General features: G+C 40.4%; 1 protein-coding gene across 2 annotated transcripts in view; it reads right to left on the bottom strand.

Moving 5' to 3' along the window:
• anln (anillin, actin binding protein) overlaps window positions 1-20,799 on the bottom strand; it is a 61,806-nt gene extending 41,007 nt beyond the window's left edge. The window contains exons 1-4 of one of the 2 annotated variants that reach the window (XM_078427192.1): window positions 20,701-20,799; window positions 10,559-10,697; window positions 7,717-8,031; window positions 454-800 (exon numbers count right to left, since the gene is read on the bottom strand). In XM_078427192.1, coding sequence (XP_078283318.1) covers window positions 454-800; window positions 7,717-8,031; window positions 10,559-10,697; window positions 20,701-20,718 — 819 coding nt within the window. In that variant the 5' untranslated portion in view covers window positions 20,719-20,799. The remainder of the gene's footprint in view (window positions 1-453; window positions 801-7,716; window positions 8,032-10,558; window positions 10,698-20,700) is intronic. The other variant, XM_078427201.1, reaches the window with a different exon arrangement.
• Between the last annotated feature and the right edge of the window lie 878 nt (window positions 20,800-21,677).

Here is a 21,677-nt window from a genome sequence, read left to right as displayed (position 1 = left end):
ATAACCTAATTCTTGGTGGCAAACTCAATCTTGCATCGTTTACTTTTTGAGCCATCTTTAAAAATGTATTTGGAGCAATAAAATTGAATGTAGTTGGCACAAATAAAATGCAAGGGAGGGGAAAAAAAGCATATTTTGCTTTGCAGCAAATTTAAGAAAATGGGGGGGGGGGGGGGGGGGGGGGAGTATTCAAGTAATATATCTGTCCAAGGACAGGCAAACCATTTTATTTTTTAAATGAAATGTAAAACAAAAGCATTTGCTGTAAGGATATCAGCGGATAAGTCATCACCCTTTAAATCTTACAGCAAATGCTTTGGGTTCGCAGGGCAAGTTGAAGGCACACACCCCAGGATTACCAAGTTAGAAAAACTCTTAGGAACGCACCGCTTTAAAAATAATTATACTTCCCTATAGGGATTCTTGAGTTTATTTATAAATATCTTCACCTACCTGTAAGGCTGGAGAGTTTATTTTAATAACTGTATTTTCGGGAGGTCGTTGTGTGGAGATTACAGCTTGCTGGTTAGGACAACTGCTGTCAACAGGAGGTGGAGCCTTGTTTGTTGCAGAGGAAACTGGTAAACAAGTAGTACCAGGCTGTCCTGATGACTTGTTATGCTTAATGATCGGATGGCTCAAATCGTCGTCCCAGGAGTTAATCGTTGCAGCAAGATTTGCAAACCTCCCTCTCCTTCCAACTGGAGTTTTGGACTCAACAGTACTTACTGTTTGCTGAGGTGGAGGTGAAACAGACTTCCATGATTTCACAGGCGACACAGGGGAATCAATTTCATTCCCTGTTAAGAAAATCATGAAAAAAGAGACACGTCAAGATTTAAATTCTTTATTTTAACATGCGACTACTGAATATTAGGTCCTCTGCTGATATTTCATCTAAACAGTAGGATTTGTTAAAGTTGAGTCGATAAATGAAAAGTTGGCTTCCTTGAATTATCACCAGTTTACACTGAATATTTTTTCAAGTATAACAGACACAAAAATATTGATAGTATATCTATACAACTCTCTCTCAAACAACAAAAAAAAGGCTGGAGTATTTCTAACATAAACCATTCCCATCAAATTAATAGATCACTACTTCTAGATCAGGAAACAACTCCAATTTTAAATCATTTCCTCAGGTCCGTTGAGAGCTCTTATTTTGGCCTTCAAATGAGGGAGAGGCTCCATTTTGAACCAAATATTCTCTCCTTGCAATTACTGTTACCGTTAACCATTGCATTGCACCCAGCAAGCAATTTCGTTAAACCAAATTAAACTGTGCGTCTTAGACTATGAAGTACACCAATCTACATTATCACGATAATGATAAACCAATCGGGGATTATAGAAGCTTAGATTTTACATATGCCTATGGATTTTATCCTTTTTGCTCTCCATACAAATCTCACTCCAAATTTGAATTCTGCAAATTAGAACCATTGGAGCACTACTAAGATTTGTTTGCTGCTACTACTTTCTGAATAACCATTCATTATTTAAATGAAAACAAAACCTTCTTCAAATGGCATTGACTAGAATAACACAAATAAATGAATCAATTCATTGCATCCACTGCATAACATGACATGAATCAAGGACATCCACAGTTAGACAGGTTTACTGCCGTTGGCTCTTCGAGCTGAATTTAGGAAGCTTATGATTCTTCATAACGAGAGGATCCGAGTATAGGAATAAAGAGGTCATTCTACAGTTGTACAGGGCCCTGGTGGGACCACAACTGGAGTATTGTGTGCAGTTTTCGTCTCCTAATTTGAAGAAAGACATCCTTGCTATTGAGGCAGTGCAGCGTAGGTTCACGAGGTTAATCCCCGGGATGACGGGACTGTCATACGAGGAAAGATTGGAAAGACTGGGCTTGTATTCACTGGAATTTAGAAGTTTGAGAGGGGATCTTATAGAGACGATTAGAATTATAAAAGGACGGGACAAGCTAGATGCAGGAAAAATGATCCCAATGTTGGGGTAGTCCAGAACCAGGGACCACAGTCTAAGAATAAAGGAGAGGCCATTCAAAATTGAGGTGAGAAAAACCTTTTTCACCCAGAGTTGTGAATTTGTGGAATTCTCTGCCGAAGGCAGTGGAGGCTAATTCACTGGATGAATTTAAAAGAGAGTTAGATAGAGCTCTAGGGGCTAGTGGAATCAAGGGATTATGGGGAGACGGCAGGCACAGGTTACTGATTGTAGATGAACCATGATTACAATGAGTGGCGGTGCTGGATCGAAGGGCCAAATGGCCTCCTCCTGGACAATTTTCTATGTTTCTATGATCATTATAGCTATTACCACGAATCACAGCAGGTGCAGGGCCACACCACTACCTGCAAGTTCACCGCGCCCATACCCTATTCTATTTTAGAAACACTTTGTCTCTAGACGTTCAAGATATCTAAATTCTGTAATTTTGTCACCAATAGTTCTATGGGATATTTTGATTAGATAGCCAGAAGTTCAATCAGACACATGCAAATCAAGGGAAAATCCTCACCGTTATCACTGCATGCCTGTGCTTTACTCCCCACCCAAACAATTATTGTTCATTTTATCATGCTGTGTCCTTTACAACTCTCCCTTAAATTGTCCTTGCTAAGTCCCCGTTTCATTATGCGAGTGAGGTTTTTTTTGCACCTTCAAAGATGAGCTCCCCGAATTTGGTCCCTGTATAGATTTAAATCAATTCTCCCACTGGGGAATGATGAGGGAAATTATGATCGATGATTGAAATGGTATCACGTTACAGAGCCACCAGGTGGCCAATATTGTCTGGTACAATTTGTAAAGGAAACACTTTTGTAATACTAATGTGATACTAATACTCATCTTTGTAATGCTCATCTATATCTACCTTTGTCCATTCCCCAGTGTTAATTCCAATTTAGCAAAAGCTCAAGGATCTCTGCCATTCACCAGTGATACCACAAAGCTGAATGAATAGTTACATTGAAATTTCATAAAAAGGAAACAACTGGGGACAGACTTCCGACCAACACCAGCTATAAACCTATTCACTCTGGACAACATCTGCTCCCACATCCTGCTACTTTCTTGCAAAGATGCCACACCCCTACTCTCAATTTCTTCGTCTCCACCACTTCTGTTCCAAATACAAGACATTTTGGGAGCTTACATGCCTCTACCACCCATTCCTTATTTCCATCCAAACTAATTCCACGTCACAATCCATCACATCTATATCACTGAAGATAGACACAAAAACCTGGAGTAACTCAGCGGGTCAGGCAGCATCTCTGGAGAAAAGGAATAGGTGACATTTCAGATTGAGAACAGAAATGTCACCTATTCCTTTTCTCCAGAGATACTGAGTTACTCCAGCTTTTTGTGTCTATCTTTGGTTTATACCAGCATCTACATCTACAGGAGGAGGCCATTTGGCCCTTCGAACCAGCACCGCCATTCATTGTGATCATGGCTGATCATCAGTAACCCGTGCCTGCCTTCTCCCCATACCCCTTGATTCCGCTAGCCCCAAGAACTCTCTAACTTTATCCATTAAATATTAAATTCCTCCAGTGAATTAGCCTCCACTGCATTCTGTGGCAGTAAATTCCACAAATTCACAATTCTCTGGATGAAAAAGTTTTTTCTCATCTCAGTTTTAAATACCCCCCCTTATTCTTCGACTGTAGCCCCTGGTTCTGGACTCTCCCAACATTGGGAACATTTTTCCTGCATCTAGCTTGTCCCGTCCTTTTATAATTCTATATGTCTCCATAAGATCCCCTCTCAAACTTCTAAATTCCAGTGAATACAAGCCCAGTCTTTCCAATTTTTCCTCATATGACAGCCCCGCCATCCCAGGGATTAACCTCGTGAAGTTACGCTGCACTCCCTCAATAGCAAGGATGTCCTTCCTCCAATTAGGATGTCCTTCCTCAAACTATCTTCGGTTTATACCAGCATCTGCCGTTCCTTCCTACACCTCTATATTACCAGTCATTTCTGCGCTATCTTCCTTGACTTAACAATGCTATCCCATCTCCTTTCCCTCTTTATCTGCTGTTTTGGAACATTGAATAATCTGGAATAATGATTCATCAATCTTAACCCCCCCTACAATCATGGAATAGCTATTATCTATTAAATCAAACCCATCCATCACTATTTGTTACAAATCCTGCATGCATTCAGATAAAATGATTTATTCTTGGGCATCTTATCATTTTTATTTCTGGTTCCAATTTCTGCGGCTCACTTTTGTTTATATGTTCTGCCACCACATTTGATTTTCAATCGCTCCTTCGCTAGCCTGTGCCATTGTTTTCTCATTTCTTTCATTTATTAAGCTTCCCGTCACCTTAATCCTACTCTCAACCACCCACCCCATCCAATTAGTTTCAAGCGCTGTCTACAACCTCAATTATGTAATTCACCGGGGCACTGTTTCTAGCTTAACGTACACAAAGCCCGGGATAAATAAACTGTTACTATATCGTAAGATAATCATTTTCCTGGTTCTACTATCAAATTGATCACCTGGCATTTAAACAACTTCCACGTGTCTATCCATATGTTAGATGTGGACTAGCCCAATAACAATTGCTCCCAATGTATCCTCCCAAGATCCTGCCTAATAATGTTGGAAATTTTACTCCAATTTAGTACTTTACTACAAGATCCAGCCTTCTCCCTATTCAAACAAGTTATGGAGTTGTGACTACTATCCCCAAAAATGCTCTTCCACTGCAACGCCAGTCAACTGGCCGGGCTCATTTCCCAACACAAGGTCCAGTATATTCCCTTATTGAGTTTGACCATCCACATACTGTTTCAAAAAACTCTTGAATACACCTAACAAATTCTGCCTGTCTAAACTTTTGGCATTGAGCATGTTCCAATCAATAATTGGGAAGTTAAAGTCACCCACTAAGACAACCCTCTTGCTTTGTCATCTTTCGGTAAGCTCTCTACATATCTGTTCCTCTATCTCCCACTTGCCATTGTAAAGCATATTGTGCAATTCCATTAGAGTGCTTGCACCTTTCACAGATGGACCCTACAGAGTGGTCTCTCGGTGCCTGTGACAGCCTCCCTGATTAGCAGCACAACTCCTCTACCTCTTTTGCCTTCCCCTCGATTACATCTGAAACCACCCTCCTGCACATCTAGGTTTAAGCCCTCCCAAGTGGCACTTTCAAACCTCCGTGCAAGGCTATTGATACCCCTGCAGTTCAGATGCAACCCATCCCTCTTGTACAGAACACGTCTGCCACAGAAGAGATCCCAAAGGTAAAAAAATCTGAATCCCTGTCGCTTGCACCAACTCCTGAGCTACTCATTCACCCGTCCCATCTTTCTATTCCTACCCTCACTAGTGCGCGTCACCGGGAGAAAACCAGAGATTACTACCCTCGGGGTTCTTTATATTCTTCTGCCTAACTCCCTATATGCACTCTGCAGGACCTTATCCCTTTTCCTATCCATGTCATTTGTACCAAAGTGCACAACTTCCAGCTAGTCCCCCTCCCTCAATGTTCTGCAGCCGCTCTGAGATATCCTGGACCCTGGGAGGCAACACATCCAGCAGTCTCATTCGCTGCCACAGAATCTCCTAGTCTGTCCCTCTAACGAGTCTCCTATCACTATGGCTCTGAATTTTCCCTTCCGCACTGTGCCTCAAGAGGCAGGCCAGACACCGCATTCCAGACAAACAGCATCGCACATTTAAGATATACTGGCATTGGAAACAACTCAGAAGAGATCAATTCCTGGGAAGACAGGATTGTCCTGACATGAATGGCTAAAAATAAGTTAGACCTGATTCATTGGCATTTAGAAGAATGCATGGCAATTTTATTGAGTGTAAAAGACATGAAAATGACATGACAAAGCACATGTTGAGATATTTCCAGTGTTGGGGCTTCAGTAACTATTCTTTATTTTTTTAAAATTCCACCTCACATTCTTGATTAAATCATGAGATTGCATCCGATTCATTCTCAAATTTTCAAAGTAGCAAGCCTCCATTTTGTTAGTGTTCTGGTGACTACAAAACCATTCATTCTAAAATATATTATCATGAGATGTTACTCCATCTCTCACCTTACATGCAATAAATACGTTTTCATTTATTAGTTCTGGTTGTATACAAACTGCCCATATTTTAAAACGCAACGACGTTTGGAGTGCTGTGTATAGTTCTGATTACCCAGCCACAAGAAGGAGGCCGTTGGATTGGAAATTGCAGAAGCAATTTGCCACTATTTTGTCTGGGCTTGGATTGTGGGGAGGGATTGGATTGGCTGGGGGCCGGGCGCAGGCAAATGAGACGATCTCAGAACACCAACTTCGTCGTAATGGACAGGGTGGGTTGAAGGGCACATTTCTGCGCTGTACAGTTATTTAATTCTACTTCAGAAGTTCAGCATTTGCACAAAAAGCTCATTGGGCCATTCATGTGTGTCAAGGCTACTTAATGAATGCATGCTCTTGCTTCCATTAACACATGACGTAGACAAATCAACAACAGCATGTTCTTTCCTAGAAATAAGATCATGGGAAAATTAGGTAATTCCGGTTCCGTTCCAATGTTAGGTCACTAACTTTGAATAAGAATGTTTTAACCAAGATCAACTTTCAAAGGAATTACTTTTTTTTTTTAGATTTATAAAGTCAGAAGGTCATAAGTGAAAGGAGTAGAATTAGGCCATTTGGCCCATCAAGTCTACTCCACTGTTCAATCATGGCTAGACACAAAATGCTGGAGTAACAGCTGTATTGGCAGCATCTCTGGAGAGAAGGGTCTCAATCCGAAACATCACCCATTCCTTCTCTCCAGAGATGCTGCCTGTCCTGCTGAGTTACTCCAGCATTTTGTGTCTACTTTCGATTTAAACCAGCATCGGCCGTTCTTTCCTACACATTCAATCATGGCTGATCTATCTCTCCCCCTCCTAACCCCATTCTCCTGCCTTCTCCCCATAACCTGTGACACATGTACTAATCAAAAATCTATCTCTCTCTGCCTTAGAAATATCCACTGATTTTGCCGCTGCAGCCTTGTGTGTTCTGCAAAGAATTACAGATTCATCACCCTCTGACTAAAGAGGGTTCAGCTCTTACGTTCAGCTGCTGGCCACCCTGAACCTTAAATACATGCCTATTGTCCAACTCAAGTTTTCTCTCCTCCATTCTGCATATTCTTGATTAGTTAAATTATGAAGAAGGGTCTCAACCCGAAATGTTACCCATTCCTTCTCTCCAGAGATGCTGCCTGTCCCGCTGAGTTACTCCAGCATTTTGTGCCTACCTCTGATTTAAACCAGCATCTGTAGTTCTTTCCTACACTCTTTCCTCCTTGACGGGTAACTATATCTTCAGTTGCCAAGGCCCAAGTTCTGAAGAGCACCCTTAAGTATTTCCACCTGTTTATCCTCATTTAAGGCACTCCTTAAAACCTAACACCTTGTCTAAGTTTTGGCAGTTCTATTATCCCTAGCCTTGCCCTCATTTATCTTTTTTAAATGCCCCAGCGAGATATTTTGGGATGGTTTATCTTACCAAAGGTGTTAAACAAGTACAAGTAATTATTGTGACATTAAGATTGGAAAAGATAATTAATTCCAGTGTTATCATGTTAAAAATTTGAATAAAGTATTATTTTTTAAAATGAAATCAAGAAATATAAAACAATGAAATTGAGCATCATATTCCAACACAATTAGACAATACCTTCACTGTCCCATTGGTGTAACTGTTGTGCCAGCCTGTGCATCCGATTCTTCAGGGATGCAGGTGGGGTTGGATCTTGGATCACCTTCTGATCTTCCTGTTCCCTAATTAATCGTCTGGGTTGAGTTGAAGGTTGTGCAACAGAAGTAATCAAAGATGTAGATTGTTCAACACAATTGATCGCAGGTGGAGATCGTGCAACGGAATCGATCACAGGTGGAGATTGTGCAACTTTGTTTTCTACCTCGTCGATTGGTGTTTCCATTTTATCTGAACAACGTTTTTTGGATGGAGATGGCTTGGTTGATATTTTTGCTAAATACAAAAATAATTTTGTTTAGTACGTCGGCAAAATTATACCCAAGTACAACATAAAATGCAAGTATAAATTACAATTAGAATGTCTTTGTATTCTAATTACTTTTAACAATTGTCAGAGGCTAACGTTTTCAATTGCATACATCTTCCATTTCTCCAAGTCTTTTTAAAAGCTTCCAATCAATAATCCATTCTTAAGGGGAAAGTAACAATTATTGTTAATTGTATCATTCATATATTGCAGGACCACCTTGAACACAATTTTTATTTTATTTTGCAAAAATAATTATGCATCTCAATGTAATAGCAGTAAATAGTGGCAATAGCTTGACTTACATATGCAGGCAAAAAGGATTAGTTTAATTTTGTATTATATTCAGCCCAGGCCTGTTCCTGCTTCAAAGTTTGTTATATGTTAAAATCACCCACACCAAAAAATATTTTGACATGTTCTCCACAAAGGATGAGGTTGCCTTTAAGAAGTAATAACATATTTTACATATTGGCTCACAAAAACTTGCCTATGTAATCACTTACTTCAAGTTTGCAAAATGTTCTAACCAAAGTAAACTATCCTGTTTCCATTTCCCTTCAATATTTTTATTTTGTGCTACAATGCAATTTAAATCAGGAATATTACACATTTCTGCCTCAATAAAGAACCAGAAATGAAATCCTCACCTCTAACTTTTTGCTCTTGGCCACTATTTAGGAAAATCAGTAAAAGCTGGCTTTGTAATAAATAACGGCTATGTCAATTACAGGCAGATCCTCCAGAGAATGAAAACTAAACTACTCAAAAGCTCAAGTTCTATCATCTTTTTCTTTCTTTGTTTTAAATACTTCCACCTTATTTCCCCAGAATCTGTTGATCTAATGGAGAAAGATTTACACTCTTCATATTTGCATTTTGTCATTCCCAGCATTACATGAGTGAATTGTGTTGACCCTACAACAACTGGCTAGGTATCAGGAGTAAAGGCACTTTTCACCAATATGCCACCACAGTATGTTCTGGTTTATATTGTTAAATAAATGACAAATATTCCAGTCAGTTGGCTCTGAGCTCAATGCCAACAGTTCCAACTACAGCTGCGTAGGGATACAATAGGATACTTTGTTTAACCCAGAAACTCACTTAGGAGATTAAAGATCCAGATGTATTGAGTTTCTGATTTCATGTCACTAATCACGTCTGAAACAGCATTAGCCAAACACAATTCCCAATCCAGTTTTTCACCCATTCTCTTGATTCCAGCAGGAAGTCACAGTTTTTCTCCACCTGCCACCCATGAATTTAACCTTGAACCACACAATTTCAGACTTGACTGTTCTTTTATGTGCAATTTAGACTTTGAAAAAACTATTTATTAAATTACATACTATAAGGCTTATCGCAGATCATTACAATGGTAATGCCTCAAAAAGGTGAAGGCTGTTTCATAGAATGTCCCTCTCCATTCCAAATCCAGATTTGCTGCTTTTTAAAGTAAATTATTATTGTGCTGATAATCTTTATGTTGACAACTGACAATCAATTTGTTTACGTAAAATACAACAGCAAACAAATTAGTTTAGTGTACTGGAAAGTGGATAATATGTTTCCTTTCTTTAATGTGCCCATTGACATACTTGTGTAGTGACCTCGTACTGTAGTGAACAGTACATCTGACAAAAGGTCAAAATAAATAAAATATTTTAAATATGCCTCCAGTCCCCCATATCCAACTGACTAAATTAAAAATCAGTGAAAATGTCATGCCTTCATTGAGCCATTCCCAATTATTGTGCACGTGTAAAGGTATTTTCCTCATTAAATTGATATATTTTGTGATATCACGGCTATTTAAAAAATTCCCCCTAAAAAAAGCACATTTGAAAAATCTGCCCTAATCAGTGGACAATCAATACCAAACCATGTTCTGCCCAGATCTTTATCCCATTGAAACAAATCTTGGACCAATGAAAAAGATCACAAAAACGTAAAATTCATTTTGGGGGTTGTGGGGAGGGGGTCATGGTAAGTGATTACCATTTAAAATCTTCAAACACTTTGCACGATTCTAGCAATATCTTCTGCATTGGACTGTTTATGATCGTAAAAATAAGTGAAAATTCAATCAAAATAGCTGGTCCTTTAACCCATTTGCTTTAATCCTATTCTACACCGCTTCCTTGGACATCTTGAACCCATGCTTAATCTGAATTTCATTCTGAGGGCACATCACATAAATTTAGTACTATGAATGAGTCAGCAAATAATAAACCAGATGAAGCTAAACCATTAAAATAATTTCAGTCAATTGTAAGTAGTTGTAACATAACTGAGCACCTTCATATTTCGTGATTGAGGTTTTAAGGTTATACCAGTAAATAAAATGCAAATTCCCTTTAAACAGGACATTGAGTACATCAAGTGAAACTACTATTACTTCTTCAGAACAGAAGGAAGACTGTTACAATTTATATAAAGCCTGCAGTACTTCTTTCCTCAAAATCAAATACAATTGAAGGAAGCTCCTACCTTCCTCAGTGACTTCCAATGGCTGGTTGCTAGCTTCAGACAAAGGTTCCCTGGATCTTTTTCCAACAGTTTTTGTTGGCCTCTCAGCCATTTTCTTCTGCAGATTCTCTCGCCGAGCACGAGTTCGTTCAAGTAGTTTCTAGAATAGGTAACAATTCAGTGTATTGTCCACAGCCTCATAAAATCAGATTACATTATACAATCATTAAACAAATTGCATTACTTCATCCAAATAAAACAATAAGCAAAGCACATTACTTCATTCAATTAAAACAATAAGCTTTTATTTTGTTTTAAACAGACAAGCAGATCACAGAAATAGTCCTCATACATCAGGAATCACATGTAGAACCACTATGAGGAATCAGGCCATATTTCCTCTTAGCTTGACTAGAATTGGTACATTTTGCAATTTCACTGTTATACTAAAGTTACATAGTGCAAAGTGCATAATCTAAGGTTTAAAAAAGTGTGTTCCTACAATAGTTTTTCATCATCATAAATGCTTCCAATAACTCAATTAATATTGCAGGGTGGGCTCTTCACTAGATTTATAGCTATCTAGAGAAAGGCAAGAAAACTATAGGACCACATTTTAAACTTGTGATCTAACAAAAAGCAGTGTCAATGAAAATGATGAATAGCATCCTAGTTGAAACACATCCAATGATCTACAATAGATCACAAAAAGCTGGAGTAACTCAGCGGGACAGGCAGCATCTCTGGAGAGAAGGAATGGGTGACGTTTTGGGTCGAGACCCTATTTCAGCTCTACAAAACTTAGTTCTCCCTTAGGAGGGAAGAGGAAGTGAAGAAAACATTCTTGCTTATTTGTCAGTGTCAGATTGCATCACAGCTTAGTTTGGGAACCGCTCTGGTCAAGACTGCATGAAATTGCAGTGTTGTGGATGCAGCCCAGTCCATCACACAGGTCAGACTCTCCCCTCCATCAACTCCTCATGCTGCCTTGGGAAGCCAGCCAGCATAATGGCTAGACCCATTGCACCCGGTCATTCTCACTTCTTTCATGGTCATACCATTGGGATGCAAGCTAACAATGTAATAATATAATAATAATAATATGCCTTTATTGTCATTGTACGAACAGTACAACGAAATTAGAAGTGCTACATCTGAAACAGTGCGACAGTGCAAATCTTTCAAAGACAATCGCACAAACATAGGAACCAACACAACAAGTACCAATATCAATAAAAAACAATAAAGACTAATAAATAATAAATGAGCTTTGCACCTAAGATGCTGAATATATTTTAAAAAGTGCAACGAAAGTGAGAGTCACATCAAGTTAAGTATTTCCATTCACAGTTCTTATGGCCCAGGGAAAGAAACTGTTTTTAAGTCGGTTTCTTTCCCTGGGCATATGTGGAATATGAGGTGCTGTTCCTCCAATTGAGTGTATTCTCACTCTGGCAATAGAAGAGGACCAGGACAGAAAGGACTGTATTGGTATGGGAAAAGGAGATCCAGTTGGTCTTGTTGAGAAAGTGTTCGGCAAATCAGTTTTTGCCTAGTCTACACTTGGCAACACCAATTTAGAGGAGGCCACATTGTGAGAACGAATGCATAGACAAATGTTGAGGAGGTGCATGTGAACCTGTCTCACCTGGACAGGCTGCTGCAGTCCCTGGACGTCAGTGTAGGGACAGGCATTAAACCTTCTGCAGTTGAAGAGGAAAGTACCTGGGGTGAGGGCAGTTTGGGTGGAAAGGAATGAGTGAACAAATGAGTTGCAGAGAGAGTGGTCTCTCCGGAAAGCTGAAAGAACTGGGGATGGTAAGATGCGATGCGGCAAGATCATATTGAAGGTTACAAAAATGTTGGAGAAAGATGTGAGAGGGGGGAGGGGGAAAGAGGAGCAAGCACACATGCAGGACACAGAGGAGACTAATCCATACAGAACAACAGGTGGGGAGCCATGTTTACTGAAGGAAGACATCTCGGATGTCCGGGAGTGGAAAGCCTCATCTTGAGGCTCAAAGAGGAGGGCATATTAGGAACACAGCAGTAGTCTGTGCATGAAGCCAGAGGAAATGGTTAAAATCTTAAATGAATGCATCTGATTTCTATGCGCTAAAGAAAGGGACTCATACCTGGCACATTCATGAGGGGGACAGTGAAATTCTATAACAATTTTTTTGAGGATGTAACTAGGAAAATGGACAGGGGAGAGCCAGTGGATGTAGTGTACTTTGACTTTCAGAAATCCTTCGACAAGGTCCCACATAGGAGATTAGTGGGCAAAATTAGAGCACATGGTATTGGTACTGACATGGATGGAAAATTGGTTGACAGACAGAAAGCAAAGAGTGGGGATAGATGGGTTCCTTTCAAAATGGCAGGCAGTGACTAGTGGGGTACCGCAAGGCTCGGTGCTGGGACTGCAGCTATTTACAATATACATTAATGACTTGGATGAAGGGATTAAAAGTAACATTAGCAAATTTGCAGATGACACAAAGCTGGGTGGCAGTGTGAACTGTGAGGAAGATGCTATCAGGTTGCAGGGTGACTTGGACAGGTTGTGTGAGTGGGCAGATGCATGGCAGATACAGTTTAATGAGGATAAATGTGAGGTTATCCACTTTGGTGGTAAGAACAGGAAGGCAGATTATCTGAATGGTGTCGTTAGAAAAAGGGGAAGTATAACAAGATCTGGGTGGCCTAGTGCATCAGTCACTGAAAGGAAGCATGCAGGTACAGCAGTATAGGTAAGTATAGGAGCAAAGAGGTCCTTCTGCAGTTGTACAGGGCCCTAGTGAGACCGCACCTGGAGTACTGTGTGCAGTTTTGGTCTCCAAATTTGAGGAAGGACATTCTTACTATTGAGGGGGTGCAGCGTAGGTTCACGAGGTTAATTCCAGGAATGGCAGGACTTTCGTATGTTGCTGGAGCGACTGGGCTTGTATACTCTGGAATTTAGACGGATGAGAGGGGATCTTATTGAAACATAAGATTATTAAGGGATTGGACACGCTAGAGGCAGGAAACATGTTCCCGATGTTGGGGGAGTCCCGAATCAGGGGCCACAGTTTAAGAATAAGGGGTAGGCCATTTAGAACAGAGATGAGGAAGAACTTTTTCACTCAGAGCTGTGAAGCTGTGGAATTCTCTGCCTCAGAAGGCAGTGGAGGCCAATTCTCTGGATGCTTTCAAGAGAGTTCTTAATGATAGCGGAGTCAGGGGATTTGGGGAGAAGGCAGGAACGGTGAATGGCGGTGCTGTCTCAAAGGGCCGAATGGCCTACTCCTGCACCTATTGTCTAAATTGTCATGAAAAGGAGATTCAAGTATATTAGTCGATTTACAGGTGAATAAATCCCTATGGCTGATGAAATACACACATGACGAGATGACTAAGTTTTATGATAAGGATTTGAGTTTTGGAAGGGATTTCAGAAAAAGAAATTCAGTTGGAGGGTAGTTGAGCAGGCAAGTACATTTAAGTAACATTTAGATGAGTACTTGTCAATACTTAAGCAAGGAAAGCTCTGGGCATTGCTGGGAAATGGGATCAGCAAAACCAGGTATTGTTCAGCATAAATATTTTGGACTGATGGCCTTTTTCGGTGGTAAATGGCTCTGTGGTTTTTAGAACTGTATACATCAGTGTTTATGCTCAAATGCATCAATCTACCATTGTGCCACATTTGAATTTATCTAGTGCCTCTGTTCACAATCACTCTCTATGTAAAGAAGTTTCATTTTAATTCTTTTAAGGGTGGCTATTAATAAATCTAATGTTTATGACGGAGTGAAATACCCCAAATAGACACGAGTATTTCTCTAAAACCCAATCTGACAACTAAAAGAAATTTAAATTTCAAGCAATTAATATTGTTACAATTTGGCAAATGCAATTTTCCAATGGATTGCTCATAATCAGTTACATTCACAGCATTTCACTTTGTCGAAACACATACCTGGTCTGTTAGCACTACACCAGAATATTTTTTGTTGAAACAGCTGGATCTCATTCAAGAATGTACAGTTCAGCATGTGACTAAAAATTCAAATTCCATTGGAGCAAACAGCATGCTGATCCACAATTTTAAAGGCATTGGGTGGTGCACAAAATTTAAATCTTTTTGGCTACAGCAACATTTTCCATTCCCTCAAAGACCCAAGCTACACAGTTAGGCACCAATCACAATCATTTCATTCAAAGCATCGTCAAGAAAGGGAAAACGCCTCAAATCAAATTATATATTACTTTTCAAATGAAAAGGAGTTGGAACACAAAAAGGAAAGAGGAAATATACCCTGCACAATTGTACCGCTCAGTGAAGTGTACTTTGCAAACAGTATTACTCAGTTTTAAACGTTACTGAATTCTGAGCAAACAAAACTAATTAATAATGACCAGGATGGATATAACCATGCCAATGTGGCCTCATCCTATCAGAGATATTCCCTTTGTTCTACTTAACCCTCCCACACCTTCTCTGCAACCTTAAATGATTTTTTTTCCTTTCCTAGTTCCAATGAAGTGCACCGAACTCACAAATGTTATTGGTTTCTCTTTCCAGAAATGCTGCTTGACATGCTTGGCGTTTCCAGAATTTTCTGCTTCAATTGCAATTTCCAACATCTAGTTTTCTGATTTTTAGGACTGTGACCAGCAGGCACTTGTTAACACTATCTTTAGAGAGGATGAATGATAGAATAGTATCGTTAAGAAATGTCATTTTCTATATCTTTATCACATACCAAATGCTCATTTTCTGTGAAGTACCTACAATCATTTTGATTGATAGAAGCGAAGAGCCATATTGATCACAATATTACTTTCAAAAACTCCCAACAAGTGCTTCTTAAAATCCAACTTGGTTAAAGATAATTATATCAGCTCCCTACTCCTGAATAGCAAAACTGATACGAAAAAGAGATGCAGTCAAAAGTTTGGAATATCAGAGGGCGGAACAGAATCGGGGAGGGGTGGTGGTGGGGGGAACACTGTCACCTTTCAAACTCCATTATAATCAGAGTCAGGTCTCAATCTGAACAAAAAGTATCAAGTAAAATACAATTTTACCCAAATGTCATTGTTAGAATCTGTATTTTATTAATTCTAGTATATTATTTGTTTGCATGTAATTATTATTTTGAGGATTTTGATGGTGGAAAGTTGTTACAGTATATACAAAGACCCAAATTATATTTGACAGATTTATTTTCTAGATTAGTTTATGTATGTAGAAAGCATCTTGAGCTATGGTAAAGAGGCACAAGTAGTTTAATTATACTGGGGTAAAAAATTAACAGGTTAAAAATGTTAATAATCATTTTCCTGATGGCAATGGTACTGACACAATACTTGTAGAAAGTGACAGCAAATCAATAATCATGGGTAAACAGAAAATGCTGGAGTAACTCAGTAGATCAGGCAGCATCTCTGGAGAAAATGGATAGGTGACGAATCACATCTTCAGACATCCAACCAGAAATGAAATGAAACCTATCCATTTTCTCCAGAGATGCTGCCTGATCCATCATTTTGTGTCTATATTTGGAATAAACTAGTATCTGCAGTTCATTTTATTACAACAATCATGTGCAATTCACACTAAGCTTCCTCAATTTTAATATTAACTGTTGATTGTGTTTCCCATTATTCTATACATGATACAAGAATAGTAAAAAATGGCTTAAGATGGAAAATTTGGAATCTTAAAAGAATTGCCTAAAATCACTAATAAAACAAATTTCTTAAGTTAAAATTACATTTTTTAAAGATACTATTCTATCATTCATCCTCTCTGGTCAGTCTATTTCCTAAAAAACAGAAAACTGTAAATGTCACCTTGCAATATTTCAATTTGATCAGACGATCTATTATGCTTCACAGTTAACTATTATTGCGGAGATAGTTAGCACCTGTTTGAAGAAAAGCAGCTATTTTAATAGACAATAATTTAACAGATTTAACCCATCTGTGACAATTCCATTCTCCAGTTATGGACCTTATAGTTTCCCTAACAATGACTTTGAAGTCTGCATTATCCAAGATGACAATCTGACTTTAGTTCCTTCCTTACTGTTAAACCTCAGCCATACACTCTACTGGACTATAGCCTTACAACTGTAGATAAAGATTGCAACAGGAGGGAAACCAACATTTTTTTTAAAGCATCAACATAAATGCAAATACAAATGTACTAAAATTTAACCACACACTAAATGTAAATTTAATCTTATAATTTAAAGCAATAAAAGACTTGATATATCTTTTCCATGTCATTTGTGCAATAACGGTCAGAATCTAAAATCTGAAAATTTCTAGCATCTTTTCCAAGCCTACATAGAGATTCTGTTATTCTTAATTGTTATGGATGTCATACTCCCAACCAAACTTTGTGATATTGCCGATATGACAACCAAATGAATAAGCGACTGTATGTCTGCAATACAAGTACATCTGTAAGTTTGCCAGTTAGATAGTGTATGCAATTATACTTCGAAAGCATTCCCTCATACCACCTCCTTTCCTTTTGAACTAATCTTAAAACAAACACTAGACATAACGGAAATTTCAAATTAAATCCAACCAATTGTGCTTCTCCCCATGTAAGGAAACATGACTCAATTTCAGGCTGTGTCATTATATTGCCAGATGTTCTTGAACTGAGTAAAAATGTGTATCACCACCAACTTCCCTCTTTACCAAGTACATACTCTCTATTAAGAATAAAATATATAACAATATCAATTTTAAAATATGTGCTCCAACACTCCTTAATTACTAAATTCAATTAATTCCAATTGAAAAAAAACACTGACCATTTATTCCCTAATGAAGTACTAGATTTAGGCGACGCAATGCTGCTGCCTCATACCCCAGCTTTGATCCTGACTCTGGGAGCTGTCTTTGCACTTTGTACCTTCTCTCTGTGACCACATGGGTTTATCGACGCATCACAAAGAGGTGGCAGCAAGTTAACTGGTTACTGTAAATTTTCTGTAGGTTAATGACAAAAATAATAAGGGGAGTTGCTGCACATGTGCGAGGATAAATTGTGGGGTACAGGGAATTCAGGAGAGGAGTACTAATTGGATTGCTCCCCTGGGGGGCAGCATGGACCCAAAAGCCTCCTACTGTGTCACAAAATGAGACCGAAGTAAAATCAAATCATCTCTATGACCAGCACAGCTCAAGAAAACAATGTATTTATCTCTGAAGAACATGGATATATTTTATCCAAAGACAAACACAAAAAGCTGGATTAGCACAGCAGGACAGGCCACATCTCTGGAGAGAAGGAACGGGTGACTTTTCCGGTCAAGACCCTTCTTCTCGACTTGAAATGTCACCCATTCCTTCTCTCCAGAGATGCTGCCTGTCCCGCTGAGCTACTCCAGCTTTGTGTCTATCTTCGGTTTAAGCCAGCATCTGCAGTTCCTTCTTACACAACAGACTTTATCCATTGGTCTCCAGAGATGCTGCCTGACCTGCTGTTACTCCAGCACTGTATATTTTTTATAAAGCAGTAAATGCAGTTCCTTGTTTCTCCATTGTATATTTATGACTCATCCAACTTGTTCAATAAAAAAATAATTTAGTAGTTTATATAAGAAACACAAAAATAAATGTTAAAAATTCAAATGGAGTGCAGAAAGTGCTAGAAACTGTCATGTCTGTCACCATCAATAAAGACAGTAAACAAATGAAGTTTACCTCTCGGTACAAACTCAAAACTACTTGACTGCCATTTCAATTTACAGAAACTGAAGCAATGCTACATTCCCAAGTGAAGATGTCCTGCCGTTTTTGTAGACCATCACAGATACCTGCGACAACTGTGCTTCCCATCACTTTTGGCATCCACAGAATTAAATTTTACTGAATCTCTCCTGCACTAGATAAGAGATCATTGACCCTAAAGACTACTGCATTAACAAGTGATCTCGAAGTCTGTCCAATAATCACCTTATTATGCTCATTTGATCTCTGTTTTGAGAAAGATCTAAATGTAGGAATAGGGGAACCTCGCCCCTGAATTTAGGCGAAGGACTTCATTATGCAGCGTTAGGGGAATCTATTCCCCGATTATTTTAAATGGAGAATGGGATCTGATGGATGGGGTGTTATTTAGTGAAATTACTAATATGAGGACGGGGGCTTATTAAGGATTAAAGGGATCGAATTCTTATAACAGGGGTCCGTCATTCTGCAGGACTAAAGGATCCTAATACTTGACATTTGTCCTGCATGACAAGGGCTGTTAGCTCATGGGGGCGTGAGAAAGACAAAGTACCGAGAATCTGCATCGCTGGAGGACATGAATAGGCGACGTGCCACGCCTGTTTGTTCACGATATGGGAGAACCTGCGCATGTTCCATCCCTTTTATCCAGCTAACTACTACCTCAGCGTTCAAGCCAATCCGAGTACCCTGTGCCCCAACCAAATTAGGAAGGTTCAGTGCCACTGCTGCCGAGAATCTCAGCAGAAAGAAAAATAAAGACAAAGTACAGGAGTAACACAGCAGGTCGGTCAGTATCTCTGGAGAACATGGATAGATGATGTGTCCATTGGTCTCCAAAGATGCTGCCTGACCCACTGTTACTTCCGTTGCCGTGCCCTTGTTTCCTTCACAAAAGGATAAGTAAAAAAGACCTTATGTAGCAAATCACTGAGGTCAAAATGTATTTCTGGAGTCGGCGGTGAAGTCAGATTCAATGGGACCGATTAACCTTCGCAGACACGATTTGGGAGAACTTGTACATTTCCCATCCCTGTTATCCAGCGAACTAGCACCCCAACGTTCATGGTAATCCAAGAGCCCTGTGCCCCAATCGATTTAGGAATTTAAAAAATACTTTATGCAGAAAGGTGCCGGGGTCAGAATGTATTTCTAGAGCTGGCAGTGGAGCCAGATTCAATGGGACCGATTAAGCTTTACAGTCACGGTTTGGGAGAACTTGTGCATTTTTCATCCCTCTCATTCAGCTAACTAGTGTGATGACAGAAGTCCATTTGGCTTACCCTACCTCAGTGAAGAGGTTGCTATCACAATGGGAAATTGTAATAAAACTTTATGCAGCAAGGTGCTGGGGTCCGAATCTTTTTCTACAGCAGGCGGTGGAGCCAGATTCAATGGGAGTAATAGACACAAAATGCAAGCAGAATTCAGCAGGACAGGCAGCATCGCTGGGGAGGAAACCTCCATTGTTAGCTGTGATAACCAGTTAGGTGATAACAAGTCATACTGTCAATGAAACTCACCAGGAAGACAGTGGGACTAGTACAGCGACTAGGGTGGGGAGGGACAGAGAGCGACACACACAGAGACCGACACACACAGAGACCGACACACACAGAGACCGACACACACAGAGACCGACACACACAGAGACCGACACACACAGAGACCGACACACACAGAGACCGACACACACACAGAGAGAAACAGACACACACACAGAGACAGACACACACACACACTGTATGTTTCTTTTTTTTCCTAGTCAGATGTGCAGCACTTTGGTCAACGTGGCTTGTTTTTAAATGTGCTATACAAATAAATTGACTTGACTTGACACACAGACAGACAGACACACACACAGAGACACACACACAGACAGACACACACACACAGACAGACACACACACAGAGACACACACACACAGGCAGAGAGACACACAGACAGAGAGACACACAGACACACACACAGACAGACACACACACAGACAGAGGATGCAAAGGTTACTGGAAGATATTGAAATCAATGGGAGCGATTAGGTTTTGCACGGTCGCAATGTTCCATTTCGCTCACCCTAACTCGGTGAGGGGAGGTCGATATCGCAAAAGTGAAGTTAAAAAAACCCATTTTGTTCAGCAAGGTGCTGGGGTTAGTGTATTTCTAGAGCCAGATTCAATGGGAGCGATTTAAGTTTTGCGAGGGACACAGCCGTCCATTTCGCTCGCCCTACCTCGGTGAAAGGGGGGGGGGGGGGGGGGGTCCATGCCGCAAAATGAATTGCAATTAAAAGAGACTCGATGCAGCAGCAGTAAGACGTGTTTGGGGGGGGGGGGGGGGGTGGTCAGGGTGCATTTCTAGAGCCGGCGGTGGAGCCAGATTCAATGGGAGCGATTAGGTTTTGCAACTTCGCTCGCCCTACCTCGGTGAAGGGGTCCATGGTGCTGGTGGTGAGTGTGTTGGCGTCGACCAGGATCACACTGGGTCGCTCCGACTCTCCTCGCGCCGCCGCCGCTGCTGTTGCCTCGAGCCGCCGCTCCCACCGTTCAAAATTTGAAATTGGGCGCCGCCGAAGGGACCAACCGCCAATGGCGAGGCGGGAGGGGAAGCAAACGGTCCGCCCGGACCACACCCGCGCCAATAGACAGCGCGAGCGGCAGCAAGCGGCGCCGCCCTGCTCCCCTGACAGACTTGCACCCGTCTACAATCATGCAGCCACTTCACAAGTTTGGCGGGCTGGCGTGAGGGCGGCGGAGGAGGACTTCAATTTACCTCAGGTTACCTCAGGTTTTTTTTTTCCCCCCTCCAACTGTTGTTGACTGGATACGACTATAAATGGGAAAGTTTTGCAGGAGCTTGACTGCGAAACCACAACAACGTGCAAGCAAGCCGAAACTAAACGGGCTGCTTCATCAGAGCACCGCAGCGAGTCTGTCTCCCCCGCCTTCTCTCTATTACATGGCAAATTATATTTTCCTCTCGGGGAAAATAACCCAACTCTCGATAGCCACCATTGAATCCGGCTCTAGAAATAGATTTCAGACGCCCAACGCCTTGTTGCATAAAGCTCCCCCCTCCTTCCTCCTTATTTTTGCCAATTAACTTGGTCTCCCATTCCAGGAATGACTTTAATAAAGATCTTATTCGTCTTTGAACACAACGCGGAAGGAACCCGCTTGGCGAAAGTAAACTGTCTATTTACAAGACCAATGCAACGAGCTCGACACCCTCGCCCTCTGCAGACGTGGCAAATTATTGCCACAAGCGGCTGTGGAGGCTCTAAGTCAATTGATATTTTTAAGGCCGAGCTTGACATATTCTAGATTAGTAAGGATGTCAGGGTTTATGGGGAGAAGGCAGGAGAATGGGGTTGAGAGGGGAAGGTAGATCAGCCATGAT

The sequence above is a fragment of the Rhinoraja longicauda genome, chromosome 2, assembly GCF_053455715.1.
Source record: "Rhinoraja longicauda isolate Sanriku21f chromosome 2, sRhiLon1.1, whole genome shotgun sequence".
In the NCBI taxonomy this organism is placed as follows: domain Eukaryota; kingdom Metazoa; phylum Chordata; class Chondrichthyes; order Rajiformes; family Arhynchobatidae; genus Rhinoraja; species Rhinoraja longicauda.
The sequence above is the reverse complement of the archived record's forward strand: the minus strand, read 5'-3'. Positions and strand labels throughout refer to the sequence as shown.